At 40.8% G+C, this 27837-nt stretch overlaps 2 protein-coding genes across 4 annotated transcripts in view; both read right to left on the reverse strand.

Annotated features, from left to right (window-relative positions):
* Positions 1 to 19877, reverse strand: part of LOC115609443 (cytochrome b5 reductase 4) — a 49056-nt gene extending 29179 nt beyond the window's left edge. The window contains exons 1-11 of one of the 3 annotated variants that reach the window (XM_030489698.1): positions 19721 to 19856; positions 18934 to 19044; positions 18311 to 18464; positions 15448 to 15548; positions 13270 to 13354; positions 9627 to 9665; positions 6176 to 6230; positions 4510 to 4567; positions 4314 to 4407; positions 3728 to 3760; positions 2934 to 3056 (exon numbers count right to left, since the gene is read on the reverse strand). In XM_030489698.1, the coding sequence (XP_030345558.1) occupies positions 2934 to 3056; positions 3728 to 3760; positions 4314 to 4407; positions 4510 to 4567; positions 6176 to 6230; positions 9627 to 9665; positions 13270 to 13354; positions 15448 to 15548; positions 18311 to 18464; positions 18934 to 19044; positions 19721 to 19795 (928 nt within the window). In that variant the 5' untranslated portion in view covers positions 19796 to 19856. Of the gene's footprint in view, positions 1 to 2933; positions 3057 to 3727; positions 3761 to 4313; positions 4408 to 4509; positions 4568 to 6175; positions 6231 to 9626; positions 9666 to 13269; positions 13355 to 15447; positions 15549 to 18310; positions 18465 to 18933; positions 19045 to 19720 lie in introns of all 3 variants that reach the window. The other 2 variants (XM_030489699.1, XM_030489700.1) reach the window with 2 other exon arrangements.
* A 1009-nt stretch (positions 19878 to 20886) lies between these two features.
* Positions 20887 to 23594, reverse strand: RIPPLY2 (ripply transcriptional repressor 2). Its single transcript, XM_030489701.1, has 3 exons — positions 23097 to 23594; positions 22916 to 22980; positions 20887 to 21172 (listed from the first exon to the last, which is right to left on the reverse strand). Exons 1-3 carry the CDS (start codon positions 23415 to 23417, stop codon positions 21013 to 21015), a joined length of 546 nt encoding a protein of 181 aa, XP_030345561.1. The 5' UTR covers positions 23418 to 23594; the 3' UTR covers positions 20887 to 21012.
* Between the last annotated feature and the right edge of the window lie 4243 nt (positions 23595 to 27837).

Raw genomic sequence — 27837 nt, forward strand, 5'->3', positions numbered from 1 at the left:
ACATCAGTGCTCTCATAAGCACTTACTATCCACAGCCTCAGAATAATCCTGCCACCAAACTGGAAGTGTGGAAATATTCTGAGTAAAATTATTACTTCTATTAGAAAGTATCAAAGTATCAGTAACTTACCAAAAGAACTACAAACATACGAAACCTGAACTAAATAGATAAAATCAGATATAACAAGATAACATTACTTTCTAATCTGTTCCCAGATTTTCAGAAGTGGAAATTATCAGTTATAGTGTCTTAAAACAAGACTCTCACATTCATCAGAAAGAAAAGGTAATGCTGAGAGTAAGCAGTGGAAGATATACAAATCCAAGTGAAAAAAAGAACAGAATATTTAAGGCAAGACATCTATGCTACCTTATATGAGTGCTGCATAGGAATACCAGATAATAAGCTATTTTATTAGCTTTAACTAGCCAGTTTAGGTCTTGGAAGCAAAGCAGCTCTCACAAGGAACTACTTCAACACTGGTACTGCTTCTGCTGCTCACACTCAAATCCCAATATATCTTATGCCAGCTGTTCCTACCTGCTTTTTCCAGCCATGATAAAATTACCAGGCTGGAAGTCCTGATTATATTATTTCCAGCATAAAGTAATTTTGCTTCAGAAAAAGCAGTTTTGCATACAAAACCAAATGCACACCCAATAAAGACAAGGAAATTATCTAGAGTTGTTAATTGTTATTTCTGTACTCACGCTGTGCAAGGTGTGAGTTTCTTCACCCATAACATTATTTTGCTCCCACAGAAGTGGAAGCAAAATTAAGAATTTTGCAATTTGGAGTAAAAGGGAGCACAATTCTAAGCAGAAACAGAAAGTGGCTACTTTAGACTAAACTGAGTGAACAGAAGCTTCCAACATGTAGATTTTATGGCTGAGTTGAAAGCACAGTGTTGGAATAAAGGACAGACATCTAGGCCTGAACACTCGTCCTCTATAAACCTTCTGGCATGTTCCATTTTAAAATTGGAGTTTTAAAATTAAATTCAGCCTAGAGAAGAGAAGGCTGCATGGAGACCTCACAGCAGCCTTCCAGTATCTGAAGGGGGTCTACAAGGATGCTGAGGAGGGACTCTTCCTTAGGGACTGTAGTGGTAGGACAAGGGGTAATGGCTTCAAACTTAAAGAGGGGAAGTTTAGATTAGATATAAGGAAGAAGTTCTTTACAGTGAGGGTGGTGAGGCACTGGAATGGGTTGCCCAAGGAAGTTGTGAATGCTCCATCCCGGGCGGTGTTCAAGGCCAGGTTGGACAGAGCCTTGGGCCACATGGTTTAGTGTGAGGTGTCCCTGCCCATGGCAGGGGGGTTGGAACTAGATGATCTTAAGGTCCTTTCCAACCCTAACTATTCTATGATTCTATGATTCTAAAAAACCCTGCAGAATATAAGTTTGTGGAGTAAGGATTAAAAGCCATAGATATCAATATTTGCTAGATTTGTCACCTTTGTAATCAGGGAACTGAAGACACTTAGGCTCAGCAAGCCCTTTAACTTAAGTTTTCTGGAGATTCAATTTAAACTGATCTGAACTCATCAGTGATACATAATAAAGTCATCCAACACCTCTAACATTTCTCTGCATAACAGGACGAATGCTATTTTGGCAACTGACTTCTTAGGAAAAAAAAAAAGGCAGAACAATCACCTAGGAAGCACTGGTTATTAATGCTCAATCTGGATTTTTGATAACTGCACCAAATCATCCTTGCCTTCTTCATTTCCAAAGGATCCATAAAGCCACTATATTCTACATCTCTTGTTCTTTCTTATTTTCTCGTTTTGTATTTCATAATCATGAAAAGTGGCAAGGAGGGAGAAAATGAGCAATGGACAGTGGACAACATATTATTCCAGGCTGTATCCCCTTAAATACAGAGAATTATATTGAAAAATATGATATTAAAGTGGATGACGTAACAGTTTCTAAAACTGTCATAAGGAAAACTACATTCTACATAAGCTAAAGGGAGTTAAAGAGAGATGCTTTTATGCAGTTGGTCTTTGGTTTTGTACCAGGGTAATCTCTCAAGTTTAAAGGCCTAAGTAGCACAACTGAGAGCCAGTAAGAGGTGTACAACATGGTGATCAACATTTAATTAGCTCTTAAAAGTGTACAGCTTTGCTTTCACACATAATAAGTCAATTTTTGAGCAATGTCAGACAGAAGGTCCAGGGGGTTTTTGAGAAACTGGACAGCTGCAGTAATACAAGCATGCTCCTCATGTTATGTAAGTGTGCAGAAATTTCAAATATAACTACAAAAAACCCAGCACATTGATCAGGGTAACATATTTCAGTGCTGCACCAAGTTCATACTATTCTGTTACCACAAATGAATTCATACAACTACTGCTTCTTGCAGACACACCAGCTTATTCAGGGCTGGCTTTGATACTTACACATGGCCTTAAGTCCTTAAATAATCGCATCTCAAGTTACAAAGATTCAGTGTGCTGGAACAATGTTACTATAGATGGAGTAAAGCTGGAAGTGGAGTTCTTTGTTCTTTCACTACAGTTACGCATGATTGACCCAAGTCCACGCACTATCTCCTCAGGGTCTACGGAGGTTTTCATATGGAAAGGATATTAGGCACACAAGTAGCCACGAGACACAACAATGCTCAAGCAGTCTTCAACTTCCTCTATTAGGTTCTTCCAGTCTTTCTGCAAGCCTGGAAGACCTCCCATTCCATTGAAGGACAAAACAAGCCAGCAAACCAAAGCAAAGCAAAAAAAACACCTCTAAGCTGAACCCTTTCAAGGAGAATTCCTGAGCATCTTTTCAATGAGACCAGACAACATTCTTGAAATGCAGGTGTGACTACAGAACAAGAAAATCCTGGGAGACACCAAACATGATTAACAAGCTCAAAAAAGTCTTACAACAGCTGGTAACGTGGCCATGAAACTGCTTACCTCTGTCCGTACGTTTCATAAATGTATTATGACTCTCCAAGGGCTGTCCCAGAATTTTCCAATGAACGTTATCCTTTTTCTTTAAGATAATCTCTACTTTCCCAACTTTTTCAGCAATATTTACTAAAAATTAAAAGGTTTCACACTGTTACTTTTAATTACACTTTGTACAAAAAATATTTTACTCCTCCTTTATAATTTCATTTTACAAGAATTAGTCATTTCTCAAGACACATGGAATTAATCTGTTACATTAAAATATCAAATCAAATATACTTCCAGCTATCTCTCTATAACATTTTACAGTGCATTTAAACCAACAAGCACTAACTTAATATGCATAATTAATGTATCTTATTTCCTAAATATATTGTGAAAAGCTTCACAGCCCGTGAGGTCAAAAAGAATGCTCATTAATTCAGAGTCCTCATTTCCTTGAAATTGGTAACTACCACTATTTACTAGTACCTTTGTTTTCAAGGCCATTTGAGTAATTAAATGCTAGAAAATCCCAGTCTAAGCGAAGAAGAGTTTAAAAATACACAACAGAACCAACTTTTAATTATTTTAACATGCAGTTATACTCAGAGGGACCAAAGCACCACTAATTTATTACTTTCACAGGCCCAAATGCCACAATTAAAGGAAAATTCAATGTTTTGGTTTGATTTGATTGCGTCAGAAGCTGGTGGTAAGCAAAACCGTAAAGTGTCTGGCAAGTCAGAAAAATAAATTGAAATTCCACATTCTGGTATTAGAACAGATACACAAGTGCTGCAAGAGATGGCACTTACCAGCCATGTCTTCTTCAACAGCATGGTCCAAGTCTGAAATAAAGAGAAACAAACTCCATGTTAAGCAAAACCAAAATTGCATTCTAGTAGTCAAATATATATACAGTTTAAGACTAGGAGCGAACTAATCGGCCTAGAACTCTATGTATCTTTATCTGACCCTGAAATTTCACTTGTGACTTCTGCAGGCCTAACACATAACATTAAGAAAGGCATTATTTTTCCCATTACTTTTAACAATGACTCATGTAAAGCTACCAATCTGCATTTATCTACATCATTCCACCTGAATAAGGGCATTTTAATACCTACCAAAAACATACCTGAAGAAAAGTTCTACACAACTTTTACATCAATTTCTTATTACTCTTTATTCCACATGTAAAAAATTCTGTCCATACTAAACAAATGAAGATGTGAGTTGATAAACAACACAATTCCTTTACATCAAGGTACTTAAATTAATCATCTCTAATGAAAGTACACTATCAAATGGTATCTGTAAAAAGCATATGGTCTAATGAGAGGTTTTAATACAGCAGAATGAAAATGTAGTACTTTCAAACTGCAAAACTACAGTACCTACCAACTTCTAAAAGATATGAGTAATCATCCACGATTATCTCTCCCCTTAATCGTTTGTCCTCATGGTCAAGTATCACCAACTCTGCATTCATATCCTTTTATAGACAAGGAAAAAAACATTTTAATAAAGTTCTCCCACAATTCAAGCTGGATCACAAACGGATCTTGTAATTCTCCCTTTCATAAAATACACTTACCTTCTGCTTAGTATATATGACAATGGTGATCAAACTATCTGTTTGGAACCAGTCATAACTGTAAAACAAGGAACGCAGTAAAGAAAAGAATATATATTTTCTTTGGGTATACCAAAATATATTTAACTAGCAGTTTTCAAGTAGAGCTTTAATGAATTTACAAGCCAAATACATTATTTACTATTTTTTTAATAGATAAGTCCAGAGCCAATGATTTTGAAAATACTGTTAAAATAACAACAGTCTAATTACGCATCTTGACCGTTAGCACACTGAAGCTAAAATTCTATGGTGTTAGTTTTACTTAAAAAGCACCTGCATCCTCTTTGCAGTATAGGAACCTTACTAACATGATGATTAAAATCTCGACTCCAGACAATAGTATTATACAGCCAGGGTGGCTTCCAAGAATTATAGATTGCATGTACATACCACAAAACCACAGTTCTTTTCAACTCCCCAAATCAAGATTGTACATTCCTACGTTCCCGAGCTGCCCAAACCGCGCAATAAATCCAGGGAAAGGTATGAAACTGAAAGCCTTCAAATGATAATTGTTTGTATGAACTTATACTTGCCAAGAAGTAACTTACCCACCTCACCCAGAAAAGCTATTCCTTTCTCTACCCATTTTCATGGGGACCATATATCTGACAATCTCATGCCTGGGTCTCCACCACAGACATCTACAGTTCTCACTTAACTTTTATATGGGTTGCAATCCCAGCCAGTGAAAGTCAACTCCATCCCCACAACAAAGTTAACCCCTCGCACCTACATTACTACCATCTTCTCCCCTCCCCAACATCCTAACCACTTCCATCTACTGTTTGGACTCCTGGACCTGAAAAAAAGGCAGAGAAGGAGGATGCCCCTTCCAGTAGACACTCCTGACAGTCAGCACATTCTAGGCTGCACACATTCCAGTCACACACCAGAACATGCTAGACATAGAGGAAGAAAGGCAGCAAGGTTTGGGAATCACTGCAGAAGATAAGCCACATTCCAGGTGTTCACAAGCCACGGTATTTTGTATCACTGCATGTAGCTAGCCCAGAAATTACACATTCACAGGACATTTTTATGCAAAGTGAGAAACTGAACCCTGGTGACTCAAGGCATTGTGGAGCAAAACAATACCTCTGTGACAACAGTAGGCATATCACAGTGGGGTTTTAGTGCCTGCTTCGCTTTGCATATTGTAAAAACTTGAATACAGCTATCATATCTTAATACACTTCGGCTTGAAACCAAGTACTTTTCCAAGGCATGCCAACTTATACATTTATGGACAGATCAACTAAAGTCAAAGAAGTAAGCAGGCCAGTTGGAATAATTTTGTAAGAGCTTTCTCAAGAAGCAAGGCTGAAGAGCCTGCAAATATAAGCCATATATTTGTTTACGATGAGAGGCAGTGCAAGCATTAGAAACCAACAGAGCAAGCAAAGAACCTTGAATCATCCTCTGCCTATATGGTCAACGTGACCTTTGGCAAGTTGTTTAAACCTGAACCTCAGCTTTCGTACTTAGAATAGGCTGCTAATGACATACACTGATTTAGCTGAAACATCAAGAGCTAACCATGGAAGAAGTTGCCTGCATTTTCTAAGAACTGCACAGAGCTATTAAATAGAATGTTTACAGACAACGAAAGACAAAAGTTTACCTTGGAGTTAAATCTTTAGAAGCACCACTCAGTACTTTCTTCTCAGGAAGCATACCTAGAGTGAGCAGAGAGTCATTAAAATATTTGCTGTGATGCTTGCTTAATAGAAATCAGAATCAGAGATATTTTGGGGTTTAGAACCTGAATGTTCTAAATATCCCTCCACGACATTTAGTGGCTTCATTTCCACAGGCAGCCAGAAGTATCCATGTACTTTTGTAAATTTTATTTTTATTCAGCACTTTCTCTTGGAGAGTAGGCTCTCAGAACATGAAGTTCTACTTCAGAAATTAAGAGTTCCATATATGGCAGAACCTGTGCATGCAACCCTTCCAGTACATGTAGCTTGGTCTCAGTTTCATCTGTTACCAGCTTGTGCTTTCACACTTTGTGATAATGAAGCATGGAAGAAAGGTTATTGGAATGAATCTCCTTTAACAGAAGTATTTGTGTATTCAATTCAGATGAACAAATCCAACTTGGGACATCTGGTCTAACCTAATTCACAAGTCCAATTTCACATCAGTCAGTTAAGCGAAGCTATTAGCCTTAATCTGCTTTGCACTTCTCTAGGAATTTTCACAGAATTCAGTTACTCACTTTAATAATTAAACAACATGAAACAGTCTGAAAAAGCCTTTGTGGGAGGCAACACTTGGTCAGTCTTTGAAAACATCAGCTGTACTAATCTCTGGCCCAACAGAAACTGAACGTATTTGGCGAAAACTCGAGCAGAGATGACAGATAAAACTGATGAAGGATTGCAGTTGCTTTTAAAACAAAGTCCTTATATAGAATCACGATGGAGAAAGCTGCACAGACAGAAATATAGTATGATTTGTAACACCACATGAACAGCAGGAGTTTTCCTGGACAGTGGTTAGGCAGAGGTCTCAGATAACAGCTGGTAAATTCTACTTTCAAGGCAATTAAAAGGTAAACCTTGCAAACCTGAAATGGCTATCATCAAATAATGAATGTATGAATTCTCAGTTACCTAGATTATCTTCTTCTAAATGCCAGTAAATTTTGTAGTTTGACTATAAGCTTAAACACAGTAATTGAATGGCTCCACCATGTGGGAAATAGATAAAAAACAGAGAGCCACTCAGGTCTAATCCAATCTGTCAAAACTATTTGATCATCCAGATGGGGGAATTAACCCAAAGCAGTTAACACTCGCTGGAATTACTTATTCTTTGATCCTTAATTACTTCTAAGTACCTGCTGCCAAGGAAGCTAAATGGCACAGCAGTCAGATCACTGCAAAAGAAAACCAATCACCTAATGAAAAAGCCTTCTCAAAGGCTAAGCCCTTCTTGAGGACAGCTGGAGAGGGACTTTTTACAAGAGCATGTAGCGATAGGACAGAGGAAAATGGCCTTAAACTGAAAGAGGGTAGATTTAGATCAGATATTAGGAAAAAATCTTCACTGTGAGCATAGTGAAACACTGGAACAGGTTGCCCAGAGAAGCTGTGGCTGTCCCATCCCTGGCAGTGTTCAAGGCCAGGTTGGATGGGGCTTTAAGCAACCTGGTCTAGTGGAAGGTGACCCTGTCCATGGCGAGGGTTTGGAACTAGATGATTCCTTCCAACCCAAACCATTCTGATTCTATGGCATATATCATATGCTTAGATTGACCTCCATGTGTAAGAGGAATTCATGGTCATACACGCTCCTTTTTTGATTTTGCAGGTCAACAGAAATATGTGAACAGTCACAATAAAATAGAGCTTTCTGGCAAACCAAGTTATTTATGAATTATTCTGCAATGCTGCATGATGTTATGTGAAAAAAAGAAGTCACACTGCAATAAAAAGACAGTATTTCTATGATTCAGGTGATCAATAAAGCAATTAAGCAAAGTGCTCTACTGGTCATGGTGATCACAAATAAAGAAAAGCTGGTGGTGAAGTCAAAGGCTAACAGCAGACATGAAATGAAGGAGTTTAAGGTGACAAGGATGAACGCCAGAATTACAGCTCTGGACCTCACGAGAGCAAACTTCACCTTGTTCTGGGAACTGCTTTGCAGAATCCCATGGGAAAGCAAGGCTAGTGATAAGAGTTTCTCACATTATCTTCATAGCCACATTGGAGAGAGCTGGGCTTCATAGGTGGATTACAATCTGGACAGAAAATTAGTAGGACCGCCAGTCACAGAAGGTATGATCAGTAGTCTGAAGTCCAACTGGTGGCTAGTTACAGGTGGTATTCCCTAAGAACAGGGAATGCCGATAGTGTTTGATAGTATAATTAGGAACCTGAAGGGCACACATGGAAGGAAGGAAGGAAGGAGGGAAGTGAGTAATGACAAATCATAGGAAGCAGTCGAAACACGTTATGGCTGCCATCCAAAGGGATGCAGGCCGACTGAAGAAACAGGCTGACAAAAGTTCCATGAAGCTCAAAAGCAACACAAAATTTTGCACCAGGGGAAAAAAAAATAAATCTGATGCAACAAAACAAGCAGGAGGCCTGACTAGATAGAAAGGAGCTTCGCAGAAAACCTTCCAGGAACTTAGTAGACAAGACAAACTTGTGCAGATAACTGCATCTTTGCAGTGATGAAGAACTTTATCCTGGGCAAGAGCAGAGTCATCAGCTGAAGGGAAGCAATTCTTCCTCTCTATTCAGCATTTGTGAGACCACATCTGGAGTACTGTGTCCAATTTTGGTTCCCCAGTGCAGGACAGACATTGATATACCAGATCAACTCCAGAGAAAGGCCACCAAAACAGTCGACAGCTGAAGCAGCATAGCATATATGAACGGACGGCGAGGAAACTATGGGTGTTCAGCCTGCAGAAGAAAAGGCTAGGGAGGAAATCCAACTACAGTCTTCAACTACCTAAAGAGAAGGGGGTGGGAGAGAAGGAAGTATAGAGAAGACAGCCAGATGCTTCTCAAGAGAGAGGCAAGAGGCAATAGACAAGTTGCAGTGAAAATTGGTGGAGGGGAGAAAAACCAAAATACCACACCTCGTCTTCTCGCCTCTTCCCATGAGGGTCAGATTGCTCATGAGCAATATCATCTACCATCTAGCTTTGAGCAGGAGACTAGACAGAATGAGCTACAGATGTTCCTTCCAATCTAAACTATTTTGCCTTGCCCCTGCTACTTCAACCCTATGGCCATTTAGCTTTTCATACACAGAGAAGGATTTCTACAGCACACAGTAATTTGTGACCTATCTTGTCTGACTCAAACAGAAAGCTCATCCATCTCATACCTCCCTTATCTATACTACTCTAGTGCAGCCTTGTAATACTTTTAAACACTGAATTCACAATACCTGATTAGGATTTTGCCTTCTGTAATTTCGACAGATCACTAAAGCCTCAACATCAAACATAACAACAGACAGAAGCCTGGACAAACACTGCTCATTTGGTAATATTCAACCAAGTTTCAGATTCTCTCCCTGTCTCACTCCAGGTGAATACTTACCATTAAGCTGTTTCTTCTCTTCACACACAGAAGTAATCTCTACAAACATTAAGAAAAAACGAGCACCACAGTAAGAAGTTGCACCACAGTACCTGCACACATCATGCTAAAGAAATAAACCAAGTAAGAATCTCCAAATAAACCTTCCAAAACATTAACAGATTGACCAGGATGCTTCATATATATCAAGTAGTTACAAATAAATGCAGCACTGGTTGCATTCCAAGATTGTGTATAATTAAACAAATAGCATGTTAAACATGCCGAAGTTGCACAGCACAAAAAGGTAGGAAAAGCAAGAACTCCAGCACTTCAGAACAAACATCACAGATTATCTTTTGCAATTGTAAACTTCACAGCTAAGAAGCTCATCAGATCTGTCAGACCTTCAATGACACTTGCATTGTGACAACACGTAGTTGAAACTGAATCTGACCAACGCAATGCTTGGAAACCAAGCTTTTATAAGCTCCTCCTGTCAAATGATTTTATTTGACAAGTTATTATCTAAATTTTTCATTAAATCCACAGTATGCTGCAATTATTCCAAACAAACACCAGCAGGAAAAAAAAAAACAAGCAAACAGAAAAAAAAAAAATCCAAAACAAACAAAAAAAAAAAAAAAACCAGAAACAAAACCAAAATAAAATAAGGACCAGGCAGGTGAATATTACATTGTGTCACTTCATATATAAGGTGCTCAACTTGAGTGTAAAGACACTGCACCTCTCAGCCACATATCCTTCTGCTCACAGCAAATCCGTGGGGAAACTAAGTCCTCTCTGGATCCACCCAGGCCCCTTTCTGCCTTTTCTACATCGCACATCTCAATGTCCCAACATAAAGGTGAATTTTGTATTCTCTTTTATGGGAGCCAGGTTTGGGGAAATGGAAGAAACAGCAGTGCGTTCTTCCTGTGCCCTTTTAGGAAAACCAAAATGTGAACTTTTCTCCCCTGTTCTTCTGAATCTCTTCCAGTGGTCTGCAACACAGCAGCCAGTGTCAGAGGAATAATGCCACTGTGAGAGAAGTGAAGGAAAGGTTCCTGGAACAAAACACCAAGCATACAATACTGCAAAATTATTTCAGAGCTGCCCAAGAATTGTGTTCATCAAAGGCTTTCATGTTATGCTACTATAAGGTAAAAATAAAACACTCCAAGATGAATGGGACAGTTCACCCAAATGCCTGTGTATTCTGCAGTACATCACTTCAAGCTTTCTACCAGGACAGCCAAGTCATTCACAAAATCTCATTTCTGATGAAAGGTAATTTTTTGTGTTCAGAAGTCTACTCTCACTTCACTACATTTTAACACACTGCACTAAAATTGGCATTGCAATTTTAAGAACAGTTTGAGGCACTTCCAAGACACAGCCCTACCTCTCTTCCTTGGATGACACCATAGCTCTCAGCTTAACCTCACTGAATTAACAATATTACAGCATGCATTCCGACTCTCAAGTTACGTTACCACTGAAGTAACATAGTGACGTGTACTAATGTGTCTGAGAAACATTAGCAGTATTAAAAGATACTAGACAACAAGCTAATGTCCTTACTAATGTTTACAGCTGAGCACTCTGAAGGGAAAGCAAGCAGTTTAATACTGTACAAGTTTGTTGAGGGAGACACTGAAAACATCTCTTACATGCCTGGGTACTGCTGTAGTTACTGCACTGGCCTTCTCAGGAAGTATAAACACTGCACGTTTCAGTGCACAGATCCACCCTAACACCACACAAGGGACGATTCAGAATTTCCTATTAGCCACTAACATGCCGTCAAGCAGTATTCCCAAAATACCAGTTGACAAAACATTACCTACAGAAGACGCTTCTTTTTGAAGAAAAAACAAACTAGAGTATGCAAGGACAAGCTTCAGCTTTCTTAAACAGCTTGGTGAGCAAATAATTGTACCATCTTTCAAAAAAACACCAAAACACAGGAAAGAAAAACTAAGCTAAACCACAATCTTCCAGTAATGCCTCAACAAACACACATCTGCCTTACTTGCACTGTATTGAGACTATACCAAACAGCAAGTACCAATGCTTGCCCTACTGCCAAACACTCAGCTTCTGCCACAAAAAAAAAGCAATGTATTCCATAATTTGAAGTCATGTCTTTCCTTGATACTTATGGGCCCATTTAATTCTACATTCAAAAACATGCACCTTACTTAGTATTTTATTCTGTTTTCAAATGCAAACTTTGCTGAATATGGTCCTTCTGGAAGGATGCAAGACTACAGTTATTGCTGGCTGACAGTGAAGTTAGTCAATCATGGTTTTGACCTCAAAGTAAACTTGGAGAATTTTACAGTGAAGAATTTTAGCAAATCCAGTCTAATCAGTTTGATTCTTAATGAAAGTACAGTTTTTTCAAGCCTGAAATGGCTAACAGAGACACAAGCAACAGCACTGATTTTATGGAGTTGGCAACCTTTATCCTGCAAATTTTACTCTAGCAAAATAGACAGAAGAGTCCTATTATAGAGGAAAGCCGAAAAAGTAAACAAGAAAAGAGACTGTCATAGCTGGCAGGAGCAAAGACATGTCTCAAGAATACCTTCTAGTTGCAGAAGTCACGTTTACTTTTAAATTTCTAAACTGAGCTGACAAAGTAGCAGTACCTTATCTGTAACACCGCAACTCCACGAAGCAGGTACGTTTTTGAGGTTTCTTCATACTTTGGCGCATTTACCCTAATAGCTCCACACTGGAACTAGCTACCTAGCAACACAGAGATGTAAAATATTATTCCCCTTCATGTACAGACCAAACTCAACCTAACTGTTAGGTGATGTGATATAAGCACTAAGGAAGTATGTGATGCACCTTGTCAGAAGCTTAAGAGCTACAAGAGATGCCAAATTTGTGAACTAAAAGATGCCACTGAATTTGAGAAAAATAGTTGCAACCATTAATTCCTTCATGTTTTCACTGCAGTTTTGCTAAGGGTCAATATTCAGTAACGGAGTCTGCTTCCTACCTATAAGAAATTTTGCTGTGGCCTACAAACCAAACAAATACTGAAGATTAAACTCCCTGGAAACCATCATAGGCATTTTAGACAATATACTACATCTCTTGCCATCCTGGCTCAGAGGAGTCTGTTGTATCAGCAAAATTTTCTCCAACTAAATTCAAACTAAAGAACCAAATAAAGTGTTCTGGAAAGGATAACTGTTCATAAAGCATATTCAAATACCTCAATACACATGCAACTTGCCAGAAACATGTCTGCTGCCGAAATCACCAGACTGGAAATACTGACTTTTATTTCAAGATAAGAGAGCTATGACAGTTTGTTCCCAGGGATCAGAAGGAGAAATAGGGATTTGGGGGAAAAAAACCACAACGAATTATTTCTATATATATATGCATATAACACACACGTCTGTTTTCTGACAACTAAAAACAAAAGAAAAAATACAGCAGCCCATTACTTAACTCTTCATGCATAAAATAGCTTCACCTTCAGGTATCTGCTGTAAAAAGACTTAGTATTTGCAACAGCCTTCATGTCTATGCCAGAAAAGACTCTCCTTGTAAATATGATGAGCTAGGATTCCTCATAATTTCCAGATAATTTTTAAATACAGCATAATAGAGATTACTGCATTCTTAAAAACCTCACCTTTTGGAGCAGCAATAGGCTTGACAGCCATTCTCCCAACAAGACATTCCTTCAGCATCGATTCATAATTGACCCAGCGATGAACCTATAGTAACAAAATACATTTTCACAAAATTTGTAATTCTTACTGTGCTGTTCTATGCGCTGAAACAGAAAAATTAATTTTTGCATAGTGGCTGATATAATTAATTTAGCAGGGTATTTGTTTGTTTTAAAAAGACACTCATTATTACATTGTTCAGTACTTATTTTTACTTCTATTACAGATAGCATGTAATTAAGTGAAAAAAGTAGATAGTTTAACTTACTCATTTTAGGCTTTGCAGTATCTGAATATCATAACCTTGAACTACAGAAAATATTTCAGAAGAGCACTTTTATGATGTATGCTACGCAATTAACAGAATAAAGACCTTGTCTTTACCACAAAGGTAATTAGTCTTGTTTAGATGCACAGGAAGAGGGAAGGGAAAAGGGATGAAGGAAACAAAGATGATGAACAGTAGTTTAGACACACAAACACCTCCTGCCAGGCTGGTGTACTTCTGTTTGTTTGTGTCTTACTATCATTGAATTATTTGGAAATTACCTATTTTAGAAAGTCAAGTAAAGTGAAGAAAAAGCAGTAGCTTTACAGACCAGAACTGAAGAACTTGCAAAGGAAATGGATGGCAGAAAAGACAATTCTGATAAGGCATCCAGGACAACATCACAAGAAGAGAAAAGGAAACAAAGTGCTGGATGAAAAATTTGAATGGATCTAGAGATTTAATAAATAAAAACTTTGAACTGGACAAACTAAGGAGACGAAATGAAAAAATCCCATCCACAAGCTATAGTTTCCTCACATAGAGATAACAGAAACAAATGAAGGATTTTGAATTACGCTTAATTTTTCCAGAAATTTGAGAAACACTAGCAACCTACCAAACCCTTGAAAAATACCAGTATCCAGCAGACACAGAATACTAAAGCAGAGGGGATAACAAGAGAAACATCTCCAGAACAGGAAAGACATCAGCCAGAAACAAAAAACGTGAATAGCATATTTTAAGGACCTGCTTTCCACTCCCATGACAAAAACTGGGGGGGTGGGGTGGGAAACCAAATCAAAAACGTATCCAGTATGTAACTGAACTTAGTAACAACTTGATGGGCTTCCCCATATGTGCCTGACCTCAAGACTCCTGTTTGGGAGTGTATAATCCAATGACCCAGCTACAGAATTCCAGGCCACAACTTGATACTAGATGGACTTCTAGGAGAGAAACTCCACATTTCTTGAAAACAGAAAATTACACCCAAATCCAACACTGCATCTGTGACAGGATTAACCAAAGATAAACTTAACAAAGCTAAAACATCATCACATCTTTATTGACATTCATTGTTAAAAATATTTTGCAAATAAGGACATAACATACTGTAATACACCAATTGTAAAGAGGTAACAGATTTCCTTTTCAGAAACAGAGGAGGTTTCCTTTCTGCTCTTTCCCAGTTTCTCAAACAAACCTTGTGAGCCAAGGAGACTCAAAGAATCTGATTCTAAAAAATACCAACTCAGTGAATCATCTTTTACAGCACCAGGTTTGCAAGCTATTCCTTACAGAAAACACACCCATTCTGCAGACCCTTTGTATTCCAAGTCTTTTCACAACATTTAAAGAAATAGTACATGAAGGAGACCAACTGCTACCTTATGATTTCTTCACTATCAGTTACTAGCAGCCCCAGCATTTTTATTTAGTACTTTATTCCCTGATACTACAGGGGCCAAGTTAATAGACAAAAGAATACTACAAGCATTTTTCAAAAAATGAAAGTTCTGAGAAGAAAATGCCTCTCAAACAACAGCAATCAGTTGTTGTAGTGACTTGTTAAGAAGGTGGTATCTCAAGTTGTTGCTAACTTTATTGTTATTTCTGCTAAAAAATAATACAATGGTCAAACTGAAGCAGCATTTCAACAATATAAAGGGACATCTTGATGACTGTCTTCTGGTACACTTCTTTCAGCACACAAGTGCCATTCTGAACAGTAACCCACTGCCTTTTCTTAGACCTGAAAAAGTGAAAATCACCATTTGCACTGGGATGTCCTAAAAATAATCAGAAAACATGCATTTGTTTCAAAATACCTTTCAATGACCAAGTGTTATTTTCTGCCAGTTCTCACCTGATCAAAGAGATCTGTACCATCAGTTCCTGCTGCTTTCATTAGTTCATCCTCACCACCGGGATGATATTCCATATATGGTGTGACATTATATACAAATCCTGAAGAAAATGGAATATAAAAACATGTGAGCAGCACTGCCACAAGCTCTACAACCATTCCCATCTCCAAAACCAGTGAAAAGTTAGTATATATTAAACAGTGTAATGGCAAATAGTAAACATAATTGGAATAACATTACTTCACAAAACATAAGTTACATAGTCGTATAGAGCACAAGATAGATGTTCCTACATGGAGATGCCAATCCTATAATGACATGCCATTTTGTGCCAGTGAACATCTGAAGAAACCTGCAGGGCTGAGACTTCAACCTTGAAGTTGAACATAATATATCCTAGGTAGGGGGTAAAAGAACCAGAGACTGATTTAAACAAAGACATAAAATTGAGCCAGTTAGTGCACAAAACTGTTTTCACTCTGCCTTCCAATTAAGTTACTCCTGAAGTACTGTCATAGTTGTTTCCCTATATGCCACCACCTATGGAATAAAATGCCTACAGGAATGAATTGTCCCCCATAAAGACAAACTGCTACCATCAGCAACAAAACTTCCATTCTTCAGATTCACCAACACAAAAAAAACCCCTTAAGATAGTCTATGTTCATTAAAGGCTTATAACTCTGGTACCAAATCTGTCCCAGTTAAAGAGCTCAGCATTCTTTCTACATGAGTATTATTCTTAGGATTTCCAGGAAGATAAAACAATGCTTCTTCACAGGTCTGAAATCATGAAGTCTAATTATTGTTGCTATGCAACCGGAGTAATTAGCGCCTGGAGAATGCAGCTGTAAACAGATTTAACTACAGACATGTTGCTGTTAACAGGACTACTGCAGGCCTACCTAGCAGAATATTTAAAGACATACACATTATCAAAACAGGAAGCTACCAGAAGTAGAACCGTGCCAGTGCTTTCGTAAGAAGCTTTTAACACATTAAGAAATGTACATTAATTACTTCGGAAGGAGAGGTAAGCATTCAGCACTGGGCCTGGGGAAGACATACTTGGGAGAATCCTAGTTGGTAAGAACAGCCATCCCAGACAACAAAGGAAGGATCTCTGCATGTTTTACTGACCCTATCTTCTGATAGATGTAGTCACTACGCCATCTTGTGTGCAGCACTGATTACTGCACACACTAAAATGTAACTACATTGTTAGGACCTCCTGAATATTACTCAGTTAATCAATTTACCATCAAACTTGCACAAGCAAAAGAAATCTCATTTATATACCTTTCACACTTTAACTCCCCTGACATCCCACTTACATATATAAATTTGTGTCCTACATGACAGCTTTCTTTGATGACCATCATACTGGGATTTTGAACAAAGTTAGCTCTTCTTCTACTTCACATTCTTCTCATTAATTTCTGTCCTAATAGACACACAGTCTAACTACCAATGCAAAAACTTCATTTGGCTTTTCCACAATGGTGTTATATTGCTACCTGCCCATATATCGGGTCTACAGATAATCTACCAGGATTCTCAGTTATGCTGGTTTCTTCATTAGTCTGTCAATAAAGAACAGGCAGAGATGGAAAAATTTAAAGACATATACAAAAGCAGCATGATGGAGTTCTTGTAAAACCAACCTCAGAGATGCAGTTAAGGGGGAATAAGAGATTAAAACCAAAACAGAAGAGTTTTAAGCAGTGATTCTGTCTTCAGGAATAGATGTCCTTTTTTGAGTGAGAAAAATGAACAGACCTTCACAGCAAAAAAGCTCTCCTCCTTAACTATAGTTTTGCTAGCATGTGCAACAGCACACAGAGCATTAACAATCCTATTATTTTGTTCAAAAGCCAGTACTGAATGACATTTTACCCTCACTCTCTCATTCCTTTTAACATCCAGAAAAACCCACAGTCAACCCCACAGAAATACTGAACTTCCTTTTGCTGGAGTTCAGAGATGACATTACATCAAATACCAATGCTGTTCCTTACCAGAACAAAGTTACAACTAAATGAACCACTCCTCCTAGAGAAATGTCAAATTAGCTACTCAAATGTTATTAATCTACCTTTGTAAAAGTGTGGTTATAACATACATAAGGTGATATTGATGTATTTTAGTCTCTAAACAAATTAACTGGAGAGGAAACATTCTACTCCTTTCTGTAAGACAACTAGGATTTTAATTCGCAGCACTGAAAACACTTTTCTAGCCATAGCTATTGCTTCAAACTTTTGAGCTGAAATTTCATAAAAATAATACCATAAATAGAATGGCTTATTTGCCACAGATCTTTGTTTGCTAGACAGAGATTATGATTGCTCTGTGTCATGTGCCTTACTAAGTTTTATGGAGTAATATACAGGCTTGCACACTTGTTTCCCAGAGACCATTCCACAGGTCTAAGTAACATTTTTAGTATTTTTATGTCTCTAGGTGCCTAAAACCAATCACTAAAAATAGTCAACTGTTAAGGATAATAAACAGATGAGTGTCAGCATTTTCAATGCCTTACTTTTGCTAAGCCCTGGTTATTTGAGGCATTACCTTAAATCTTGTGCTTTATTATTTTCATATGCAGATATAAAAAAGGCATAAAATATGCCCACTTGGAAGACTTCTTAAGAAAGGCTTGAAAGCAAGAAAATCTTTGTGACACAAAATCTCTAACTTGATCGAAGGTCTGTCCAATTATGTCAAGATTACACCTTGCCCAAACACAGAAGGTGCATAGTTTGTTTTGGGGTGTGGCTTGTTTTTTGTTGCTCCTTCTTCTTTAAGTACAGAAGAGAAAACATAGGCAAAAACCACAGAAGGAACATCACAGCAACCAACCTCTTATACATATCCAGCAGTCCTCCTTTTTGTTGTGCTTAGCAAGCTCATCTTCAGTCACTTCAATTAACCTGCCTTTTAAACCAGTCATGTCCTTCCCACTTTTAGTTAGTCGAATCCAATCCATAAGACTCCTTCCTGGCTTTAAAGGTACCTGAAAAATAACAAACATACAAACATTGTTAAACTATAAAGGAAGAAAGAGCCATTCAAAACACTCTTCTAAACTCCCTAGGAGGACTCAGACAAAACAAGAAACAGTACAACCTGTATTCTTCACTGATATTTGGGAGCCCTACTCAGCAGTAAGGTTGCTTTAGGAAGCATCCTATCATCTGGTAATCCAGACAAAGGAATTATTGAACATGAACATTTAGATGACTCTTCACAAAGCAAACTGCAGATACCAAGTCCTACTGTGGTGGTAAAAAGCTTTTACCAGCATTATCTGAGATATGGCCTGGAAATCTATGAGCAACAAGGAAGAGAGATTTGAAAATGATGGCCAGGTAGGACAAGGTAGGAAAGTTCACCTTTACAGCATTCATAAAGACTTTCTGCAAGCCCTACAGCAATTGGAAATCTCACCCAGAGAAAGGTGGGACTAAAGTCTTCCAGCTTACCAGGGATGTAATAGCCATGGGTCTGCCTGACTGACAGTGCAAGATCTTCAGAGTGTCTAGCACCTTCCTTTTCAACATCACCATAGACTGGGAACCCCTCTGATCCAAACTCTTAAGAGCAGGGAACATGGTTAGAGAATCATGGTCTTATGAAACTGCAGCAAAACCAGAAGCGAGAAAACTGAAGAGCACATAGACCCACATCACTTGATGTTACTTTAGTCTGAGTTTGCTTTCCAAACCTCACATCTGCAGACACCAAGCACCCCCAAAACCACTCCAAAGATGAAGACCCAACACGTCTTCAGAGTAAGCTGTGCACAATAGTTTCAAGCTGAAAGTCTCCATCTCCGCACAGGAGGACCTCGAAACAGCTTGGGAAGGCAGAGCAGGAAGCGTTATCACCACCGCCTTCGAAAACGAGAAGAAGTCTTTTTGGGCGAAAGAGCCGAGCCCAGGGGCCCTGCCACAGCAGTTGCTGTAGTACGAGACCTCTCGATGGACGCGGCCAGCCGCAACCCCGCCCCAGCCGCACCCGGGAGCCGACCGGCAAACCCCAGCAGCTCCGCCGAGGGGGAAGCTCAGCCCAGGCAGCCGGCCGAAACGAACCGGGCAAAACATTGGCCCCACCGGGCCCTCCACCCCCCACCACGAGCGGCGGTCACCGGCTGCCCCGCGGCCGGGGCATAAGCAGCGCCACAGGGCCCTGCGCCGCGGTGCCGGGGAAGGCCCCAGCGCCGGCTGCGACTGACCCCTAGCCCCGCGACGGCGGCCGAGCTGCACCTACCTTAGCGCGGCCGCCTGCTGCCGCCCGTTGCTGGGAGCTGGGCGCGGGAAAGGCCTGCGGCGGCACATTCAGCATGCTGCCGGCCGGGCCGCGGCCTGCGCCCCGGAGGGCCGGGGGGCGGGCGGAGCGCTCCAGCGCACGGCGCAGGCGCGCCGGCGGGCGGGGCCCGGGACCGAGCGGGGTTGAGCCGCGGAAGCAGCCCAGGGGGAGGGGGACGGTCGCACCGGTTGGGCTCGGGAGTGTTCGGTCGAAGTCGCCTGGGGCTGAACGTTCCCGGCTGCCCGCCTCGGGCCCGCGGGGCACCACCGCAGGTCAGGGCGGCGGCGGGTTCCTCCAGGGCAGCGCGGGCGTTTGTGAGCAGAGAGGGCTGTGTAGCGCGTCCACCTTCTTGTCGCCTCTGGCGAGTTCGTCTTCCTTCACACTCAGGTTGGTTTAATGTCCAGGTCCCCCGATGTGACCGGGCAAGCTCTGCAGGGGTGCTGTTGGCGCGCCGAGCCAGCCCTGCCTGCAGCAACACACACACGGGCAGTCGGGCAAGGGCAGCTTCAAATACATGCACTGGCAGTGGAATTTAAGTGTTGGCTTTTTTCGTACTTTGTTCCATTAGGGGCTTTGGCCTGCCTACTGATTGGTACCAAACTTTGCTTCAATTATCAAAGCCAAACTCAATCAAAACAATATTAGGCGTTCTTCTCATTTCTTGATCTCTACTTTACAAACTAAAGCAGAGATCGAGTACAGTTTCATACTGTATTTCTCTATAACAATACAGCTCATGTACATGAGAGCATAAGTGACTTACAGCAACCCCTTCTTTAAAAGCAAAAACTAACGTAGCAGTTGCACCCTTCTCTCCATCTGGGAAAGAGCTATTTCTCTTTTCCATGTTTGAAACTCCTTTGTAACAGCAGGCACATTAGAATACTTAATCCAATGATTCATTGACATGCTTCCACATGGAGCCTACTAAATCACAATGAAAATGCTTTCTTTGTGTCTTCAAACTTCGAGGAAGTCACGTAACCTTTGAGCCCTTTAAAGCACGGCATCCATTCTTTGCTTCTAAAATTGATGTCTACAAAATACAGGACCTCAGATAAAAATATTAATTAATACCTTCCCTGCCTAGAACAGGACAGGAATAGAACAAAGGAAAAAGGCTCAGATAAAATTACATTTCAGTTTTATTAAGAATAACTTACATACAAATAAATTATCTTTAAAAATACTATAATACATTTTTATATTAGGTTTAAATTAAGTCTTAGAAGTTGTGTTGGCCTTTCCCACAATCAGCAATCTGATGCTGTTCTTGAATCTTGTTCCAGTTCATCATCTTCGCTATCCGAATCTTCATAAAAGGAAATTGTAGCTTGAACTGGAAAGTTTTTCAGAAGTGCTTCAGCTTCCTGATATAAGTAATCATAGCACCTTGATTTGGGCCAAAATAGTCTGAAACAAGTATACAGTATGTTTGCTTATTGTTATTACATATTCTACTTAGAGGCTGACAGACAACCAACAGTGAAATTCTGTTAAGACAAGCATCCTACAGAGTTTTTCCTTCACATGCTAAACTGCTTTCTACATTTAAATAGAAAAAATATTCCCCAGATCCTGTATTTTTGTCTGAAGAGGTAAAGATGCATTTAAAGTGCTGGTTTTGCAGCAAAACTGCTGTAAATCCCAAGATCCACTGCATCTGAAACTTCCCACTCCAGTGCCTCATTAACAGTATTACCTGGGGATCTGATCCAAGCAGTACTGCTCTCACTGGAACTATTCCTAGGGAATATAATGGGTGTCAAACTGGATCCCCAATATATTTGGATTAAATTAGTAGCTCTGTTACTGAAGGTCTACAACTCAGGTGTTTACAATGGTGCAAGACAAATCTCAAAGTGAAAGGAATGATAAAGGTCTAGGGGGATCAGACCTTGGTATTTCATCCCTGTCTTTCCAAGAGGAGTCATTCTGTGATCTAGCAGACTCCTTATGGAAGATGCCCCCTGGGTCTAGATTTTTTAATCTAGTCTGAGTTGTATCCAGAAATTAATATAAAATTGCTGATAATACCATGATTAGCAAGGGCTATCAGCTAGTGCTCTAATTTATTGCAATTAATATACTCCACAGTTCCAGTTCCTTTTCAACTGGCATCCTCTTTTGCTTACAGTTTGGAAATAGCTGGAAGAAACAGACAAGTCCCAAGAGCTAAAATACCAGCACACGGCTACATAATAAAATGCTGACTGCAGATTGTTTGTAATAGAAATACATTAAGAAACAGCAATTTCTAGCAATTACAAAAAGTGCTTTCTAGGCTACTGGTTAACAGAACGCCACTTCCTTTGTGGCACAAAGCAACTGACAGTTGCTTTACAGCATGTTTCTATTCCCTGTGTTCCCTGCAGCATTCACTCATCCCCAAGCCCCAGAGCAGTCACAACGTAGTCAAGGTCTGTGCATCAGTATTTGAAGGATCAGAGCCTAGATCTGGGAAAAAGGCGCATCTTGTCTGGAAGAACTATCTGTGCAATTACTTTTAGCACCTTGCAACACCTACTGGTACTTCTGAATACAGGCTCTCCTGCAGATTCAACTGTAGCTTTATTTCCTTTTCAAACTGGCAGTTCAGATATTACCATTACCTGCCTCATTAAAGCAGTAATTACATGAGTATTTTCCTCATCAGTGCTGGCTTTGCCAGTCCATACTCTCATCCTGCCACTCTTTCCCATGCCTGCACCTGCTTCCTTGCATCGAGAGGTTTGCACAGCAAACTACCCCACCTCCTTGTTTTAGTTCTGGGCACAGGAATGAGTAGCAAGGTGCTTCAGCCAAGTCTGCCATCACACATCAAAACAAACCCTAAAACCAGCCACATAACTGGCAACATGTCTTAAGTCACACTACGGCAGCATGCCGACATTACATCTTAAAGATCTGGTAAACCCACAAGCGCTGACTGATTCGCCTAAAGGCCTGTCACTTCACAAGCACTTAGATAGCTAAATCACTCCGAAGGCACTTCAATCTCTACATAAATACATGTGTGGGAACAAAGGGGCGGGAGAGTCGCTCGGTCATCCCGGCACCATACTCCCGAGCAGGGAACTCTTCCCTCCTTCCCGGCCGCGCCGTACGGCGGTGCTGCCCCGCAGGAACCAGGGGCAGCCCGGGACAGCCACTTACCTGACGGGGTGCGTGTACTGCGCCAGCTTTCGGGAGGGTTGCGCCAGCCCGCAGGGGCTGTGAGGCTGCGGAGAGGAGAGCAGAGATCAGGCCGCCGGCACAGCACGGCACCAGGCCCCGGGGGGCCCCACCCGGCCCCCATAGACGTTTCTATCTGACCCACCCCTCCCGCCCCACTCACCGCGGCAGAACCGATGTCGGTACCGCTCCACCTTGCCGCCTCGCCCGGCGCGGCCACCCATGGCCTCCAGAAGGGCGCTGAGCTGCGAGGCAAGGGCAGGACCGTTAGGGCTGAGCTAGTCCGCGCCCCGCACTGGGGGGAGGTGGCAAGGGGTGAGTACACCTGCGGGGACAGTGCCGCCGGGGACGGGCGGACACAGGCGCACCCCGTCCCGCGGCCGGCGTCCATCTTCTGCCGGTACACGGCTGCTCGTCTAGCCCTGTTCGCTCTGGGCCTGGAGGGTTTTATAGCCGGCGGCGGAGCCCACCTCTCCCTGCTCATTTGCTAGCGCCATCCACGAAAAGGCCCCGCGCGAAGGCGCCGCTGTGTAAACACGGGGCGCGGGCACGTGCATGCTCCAAATGGCCCTGGGGGGTGTATGGAGCGGGGCTTGGCAAGTCGGTGTTAATCGCACTTGAGCAGACACATGGCTGATGCTCGCGGGAGTGGCGAGCCCCTGTGGGAACGGAGCGGGGGGCGAGGCAGCACCGGGGACAGGCCCGCGCCGCTCTCCCGCCCCGTTGTTGGGTGTCAAGCCGCCGCCAGCATAGCCTTTTGTCGTTAAAACCGTGTTTATTTACCGCCCCGAGCGGCGAGGCAAGGCTTGTGGGGAGGGAGGGAAGAAGGGAGACCGGAACGGAGGACCAGCGGCTCCGCGCCGCCGGGCCGCCGCTCCCCGCGTTCGAGCCGGTGGGAGTCGTGGGAACGGGAGTGCTTCCCAAGGCGTCCACGCGGGGTCCGCGGGCACGGACAGAGGAGTCTCACCCTGGCGGGTCGAGAAAATGACGCTCCTTAACGGGGTCCTTACTTCACACCGCGTCGCCCCCCGACACGCACCGTGACATGCTCCCCCTACGATAACATTGCTTTCTTAGTGTGCACCCACGTCGGGTTTGGTGTTTGGTTTTTGTTTTGTGTTTTATATATTGTATTTTGACCAAGGAAACCTGCCACCCTTTACTCTTTTTCATGTGATCCCGCTCCTTCATTCTGCTGCCAGCATCAGATGCTGCTGCTACATGCACGAGGTTTCATGCCAAACTTGTTCCGTTTCCATGTTTCCTGGTACCAACAGAGCTTATTCTTATTTGTATTTTCATTTTTCTTCTCTCTTCCCCCCCCCCCCCCCCCTTTCTTTCCGAGGTTGCAGTCACAGATGCATGGGAGGGGAATGGAAACAACAGTGATCGTATATATAGGAGCCAGTGAGTACCAGTAGTAATATCGGCCCCGGGGAAGCTAGGGAGGGTCGGTGGGCTGGAGGTGCACACTAGGTGCTGAAGGAGCGCTTCAAACCCAGGTAATTTACTGGCATTTCTGAGGCACCATAACAACCGAGGCACTCTACTCTCTGCAATAATATTTTGCCTTTATGAGTGTAGCCATAAGGAGTGTGTCTGCCTTAGCGCTGCCCAAAAATAGCTTCAGAGAGGTTACTTATACCTTCTCCACAATATCTTCAGCACATTTCACTAAATGGTATCAGCAGTACTAGTTGTGAAAACATTATATATTAGGAGCTGGGTAGGAAATTTAATCAGATTAATAGCGGGTTTTTGGGGTTTTTTTTTATCTTTAAGTCAAAACCAGGTGTAGACTGCATCACCTTTCTGAAGAAAAGCAACCTCTTCCTTTGAAAGAGAAATAGATGGAAGAGTGCTTGTGTTTAAGCTTGCACATGCTGTGATACATTCCAGCTTCAGTAGTGGATGTGTTCTGTCATTTCAGAGATTTTGCCATTTGACCAACTGGAAAAATTGATAATTATGACTTCCCAAGTTATTAAAGGAAAAAGTATTACATTGTGAAAACCCCAGCTTAGTAGGACATTAGGGTTGAGCCAAATGTTTAAAAGAATAAGCTTTCCAGAGTACTTTTACTGCACTGTTTGCATTTTTTCCCGCCTAATTTTCACTGTGGCCTAGAGTCAGATTAATTAAAATCTGAGTGAAGAAAAGGCTCAAACTCCCAGTAAATACTCATTTTACAGTTAAAAAATGGACAATAGGGCAAAGTCATTTGTACAATAAATTGAATTTGATCATAAGCAAAATTGTATCTATTTTTCCTCTGGTTCCAAATGGCTACTTGAGAAACCTTGTCAGATGAGGTGAAGTGTAAAGCAGATGTTTAAAAGCTGTCTGATGGTAGATTCTTCTTTTGCCTAAATGAAGTGAGACCAATAATTTTTGTAGTTGGTATTTCTCTTTTGAGAAATATAACACAGGCTGTGTAAGACAAAAAAATAGAGGCTAGGGTGATTTACTAAAGAAGAAAAGCAGAAACATCATCCGTCACAAAGGACTAAGAGAACACGACATCAGCTTTATCTGTTTGAGACGTATAAAAATTAGTTTCAACATCTACAGTAAAAGCAACAAACCCAGGGGTGATTTTGGCCAATGATTCTCAATTATCTCAATATTCTTTTTAGTACCTGCCTGAAATGAGAAAATGTCCTAGGGAAAAAGTGTGATTTACCCATTAGAGAGCAAACTGAAACAGAGGTGTTGAAAGGATAAGGAGAAAATAATGACTAACAGCTGTTGTTCCCCTGCATATTTTCACACTATATGACTCTTCTTGGCTTTATAGTTTAGTAATGCAGTCCTGTTTACCAAGAGAAATACAAATGTCTGTCTTTGCAATAATAACTTCGTATTATTGACATAGCTAAAAAAAAAAGACAAAACCAGAAACAAATAAACAAACAAGAAACCCCTAACATTTTGCCATCTGACCTTGAAGTATAGGCTAGAAATTGTTAAACCAAGGCTAGAAGATTTTTTGTAATAGCTGTCTTTTCTTCTTCAGTTTGTGCACAGAGCAAAAATAACAGTGCATTGGTAAGATACTAACCCTGCCATGGTTTAATCACACTAAAACCTCTGTAGGCAGGAGCTGCATACAGCCACCGAGCAAGTAGTTGGTCGAATGGGAGGGATGGAACACACTTAAAACTGGTGGGTTTTGCATATAGTAGAGGAAATCATAGTTCTGAATTCAACATGAAGTCTGATAGACGCAGTCCTCTCGTACATTCTTGAATCATCTAATTAAAATTATATTTTCCTTTCTGTGCCTTTTGTTTTCTCAGAATGTATACAAAGCAGTATTTATCCAGAATGAAAGTAATTAACTTGGTTTGGTTTAAATTAATTAGAAGTGCTTTTGTGGCTTTCTGCAGTATGACATCTTGAAATGTAATGCGCTGTTAATAGGATACACAGAAGAGCAAACACAGAAGTCTGTGCAGATTTGGGTGTGCTACTATAAACAAAGAAGGTGTTCACAAATGGCTTAGAGCTAAATTTGACAAGACAGTGCTAATCACACTTGGACATGGGAATATCTGGACAGAGGACATCAGTTGGCTTCATATTAGCCTCTCCACAGGCACCGATAGCTTTAACTTATTAGTAAAACAGGAACATTGCATGAAAATTATTGCATGAGTTGATAGAGGGAGAGAATTGGCTTGATCTTGTTAAGACTTTGTTTTAGTGAGAAAGGCGAGGTCAAACAAGCGAAACTGCTCCTCTGCTTACTGAGACTGAGCTCGGTTTCCTCACTGATTAACAGTCAAAATTTGATCTCAAGTATTTTATAGCCTAGATTCATCTTGATGCTTCCAATTCTTTAGGACTTTAGGACTGGGTTTTAGAAATTTAGTGTGTGACTGATATTTGCCTACGGATACTGACTGTAGACACATACATCATTTATTGACATGCTTGGTCTATTATCTCATAAATGTTGGGGGTTTTTTCCATTAAATGCAAGTTTTGCATAGGAAATAAATGTGCTTAACTTTGGGAGATGTTAATCTGGGTGCAGTTGTAATTACTGGAAACTTTGCAGTAGTGTCTTATGAGGCATCAAACATATTTTAATTGTTATATGATATATAGGGCATTTTCTGCTAAAATTTGAAGGTGAGGCATCAGTTTGTAAAGAACAAATAACAGCACGGATGGTTTTACCAGCCTCTGTCCTCACCATTATTTGGTTTTGATACAGTATTTTCCATATCACTAATATACCTGAAAGTGGGCTTGGTTCAACATTTCTACAAAGTGATTTTTTTTGTCAGCAAATGAGATCCAAACTAGGTCCTGAGAAATAAAATACATACAATGAATTTTTCTTAGGGGAAAAAAAAAATGGAACAGGACTTAATCAGCAGATCAGTCTATTCACATTACCAATGGCTATAAAACTATTCCTTGGCTAATAAAGACCCTGCTTGTCCTATTGCTGTTGTGTATTTTTTCCATCCTACTTATATACAAAAATGCAGCACATATCCAAACAGTGTAATTCCACTGAAGCTCAAGTGCCTGGTGTTTCCTACGGAGAGGTGTATTTGGAGGCCTAAAGATGGAATGCTCTTTTGTGAAGACATCCATCGTACTCCTCATCTCTCTGGATTTTAACTAGGCTGTAATAGTATGAAAACCCATCATTGTTTCATTTTATGGAGAAAATTATTCTTCCCCTTCCACTATTCAAATGGGTTGCAGGAACTCTGGAAGAAAAAGTTTGTTATAAGGAGGGATGCATTTCCAGGAAAGCACCCTTTTTGTGGTATTTGGAACCTAGTTCCTGGTGACTTAGGGTTAGAGGATTCAACAGCATCTGGCCTCACTCGGAGGGGCACAGCTTTACAGCCTGTTCTGTCAATGAGACTGAAAACCTTCAG

The sequence above is a fragment of the Strigops habroptila genome, chromosome 6 (assembly GCF_004027225.2).
Source record: "Strigops habroptila isolate Jane chromosome 6, bStrHab1.2.pri, whole genome shotgun sequence".
NCBI classification, from domain to species: domain Eukaryota; kingdom Metazoa; phylum Chordata; class Aves; order Psittaciformes; family Psittacidae; genus Strigops; species Strigops habroptila.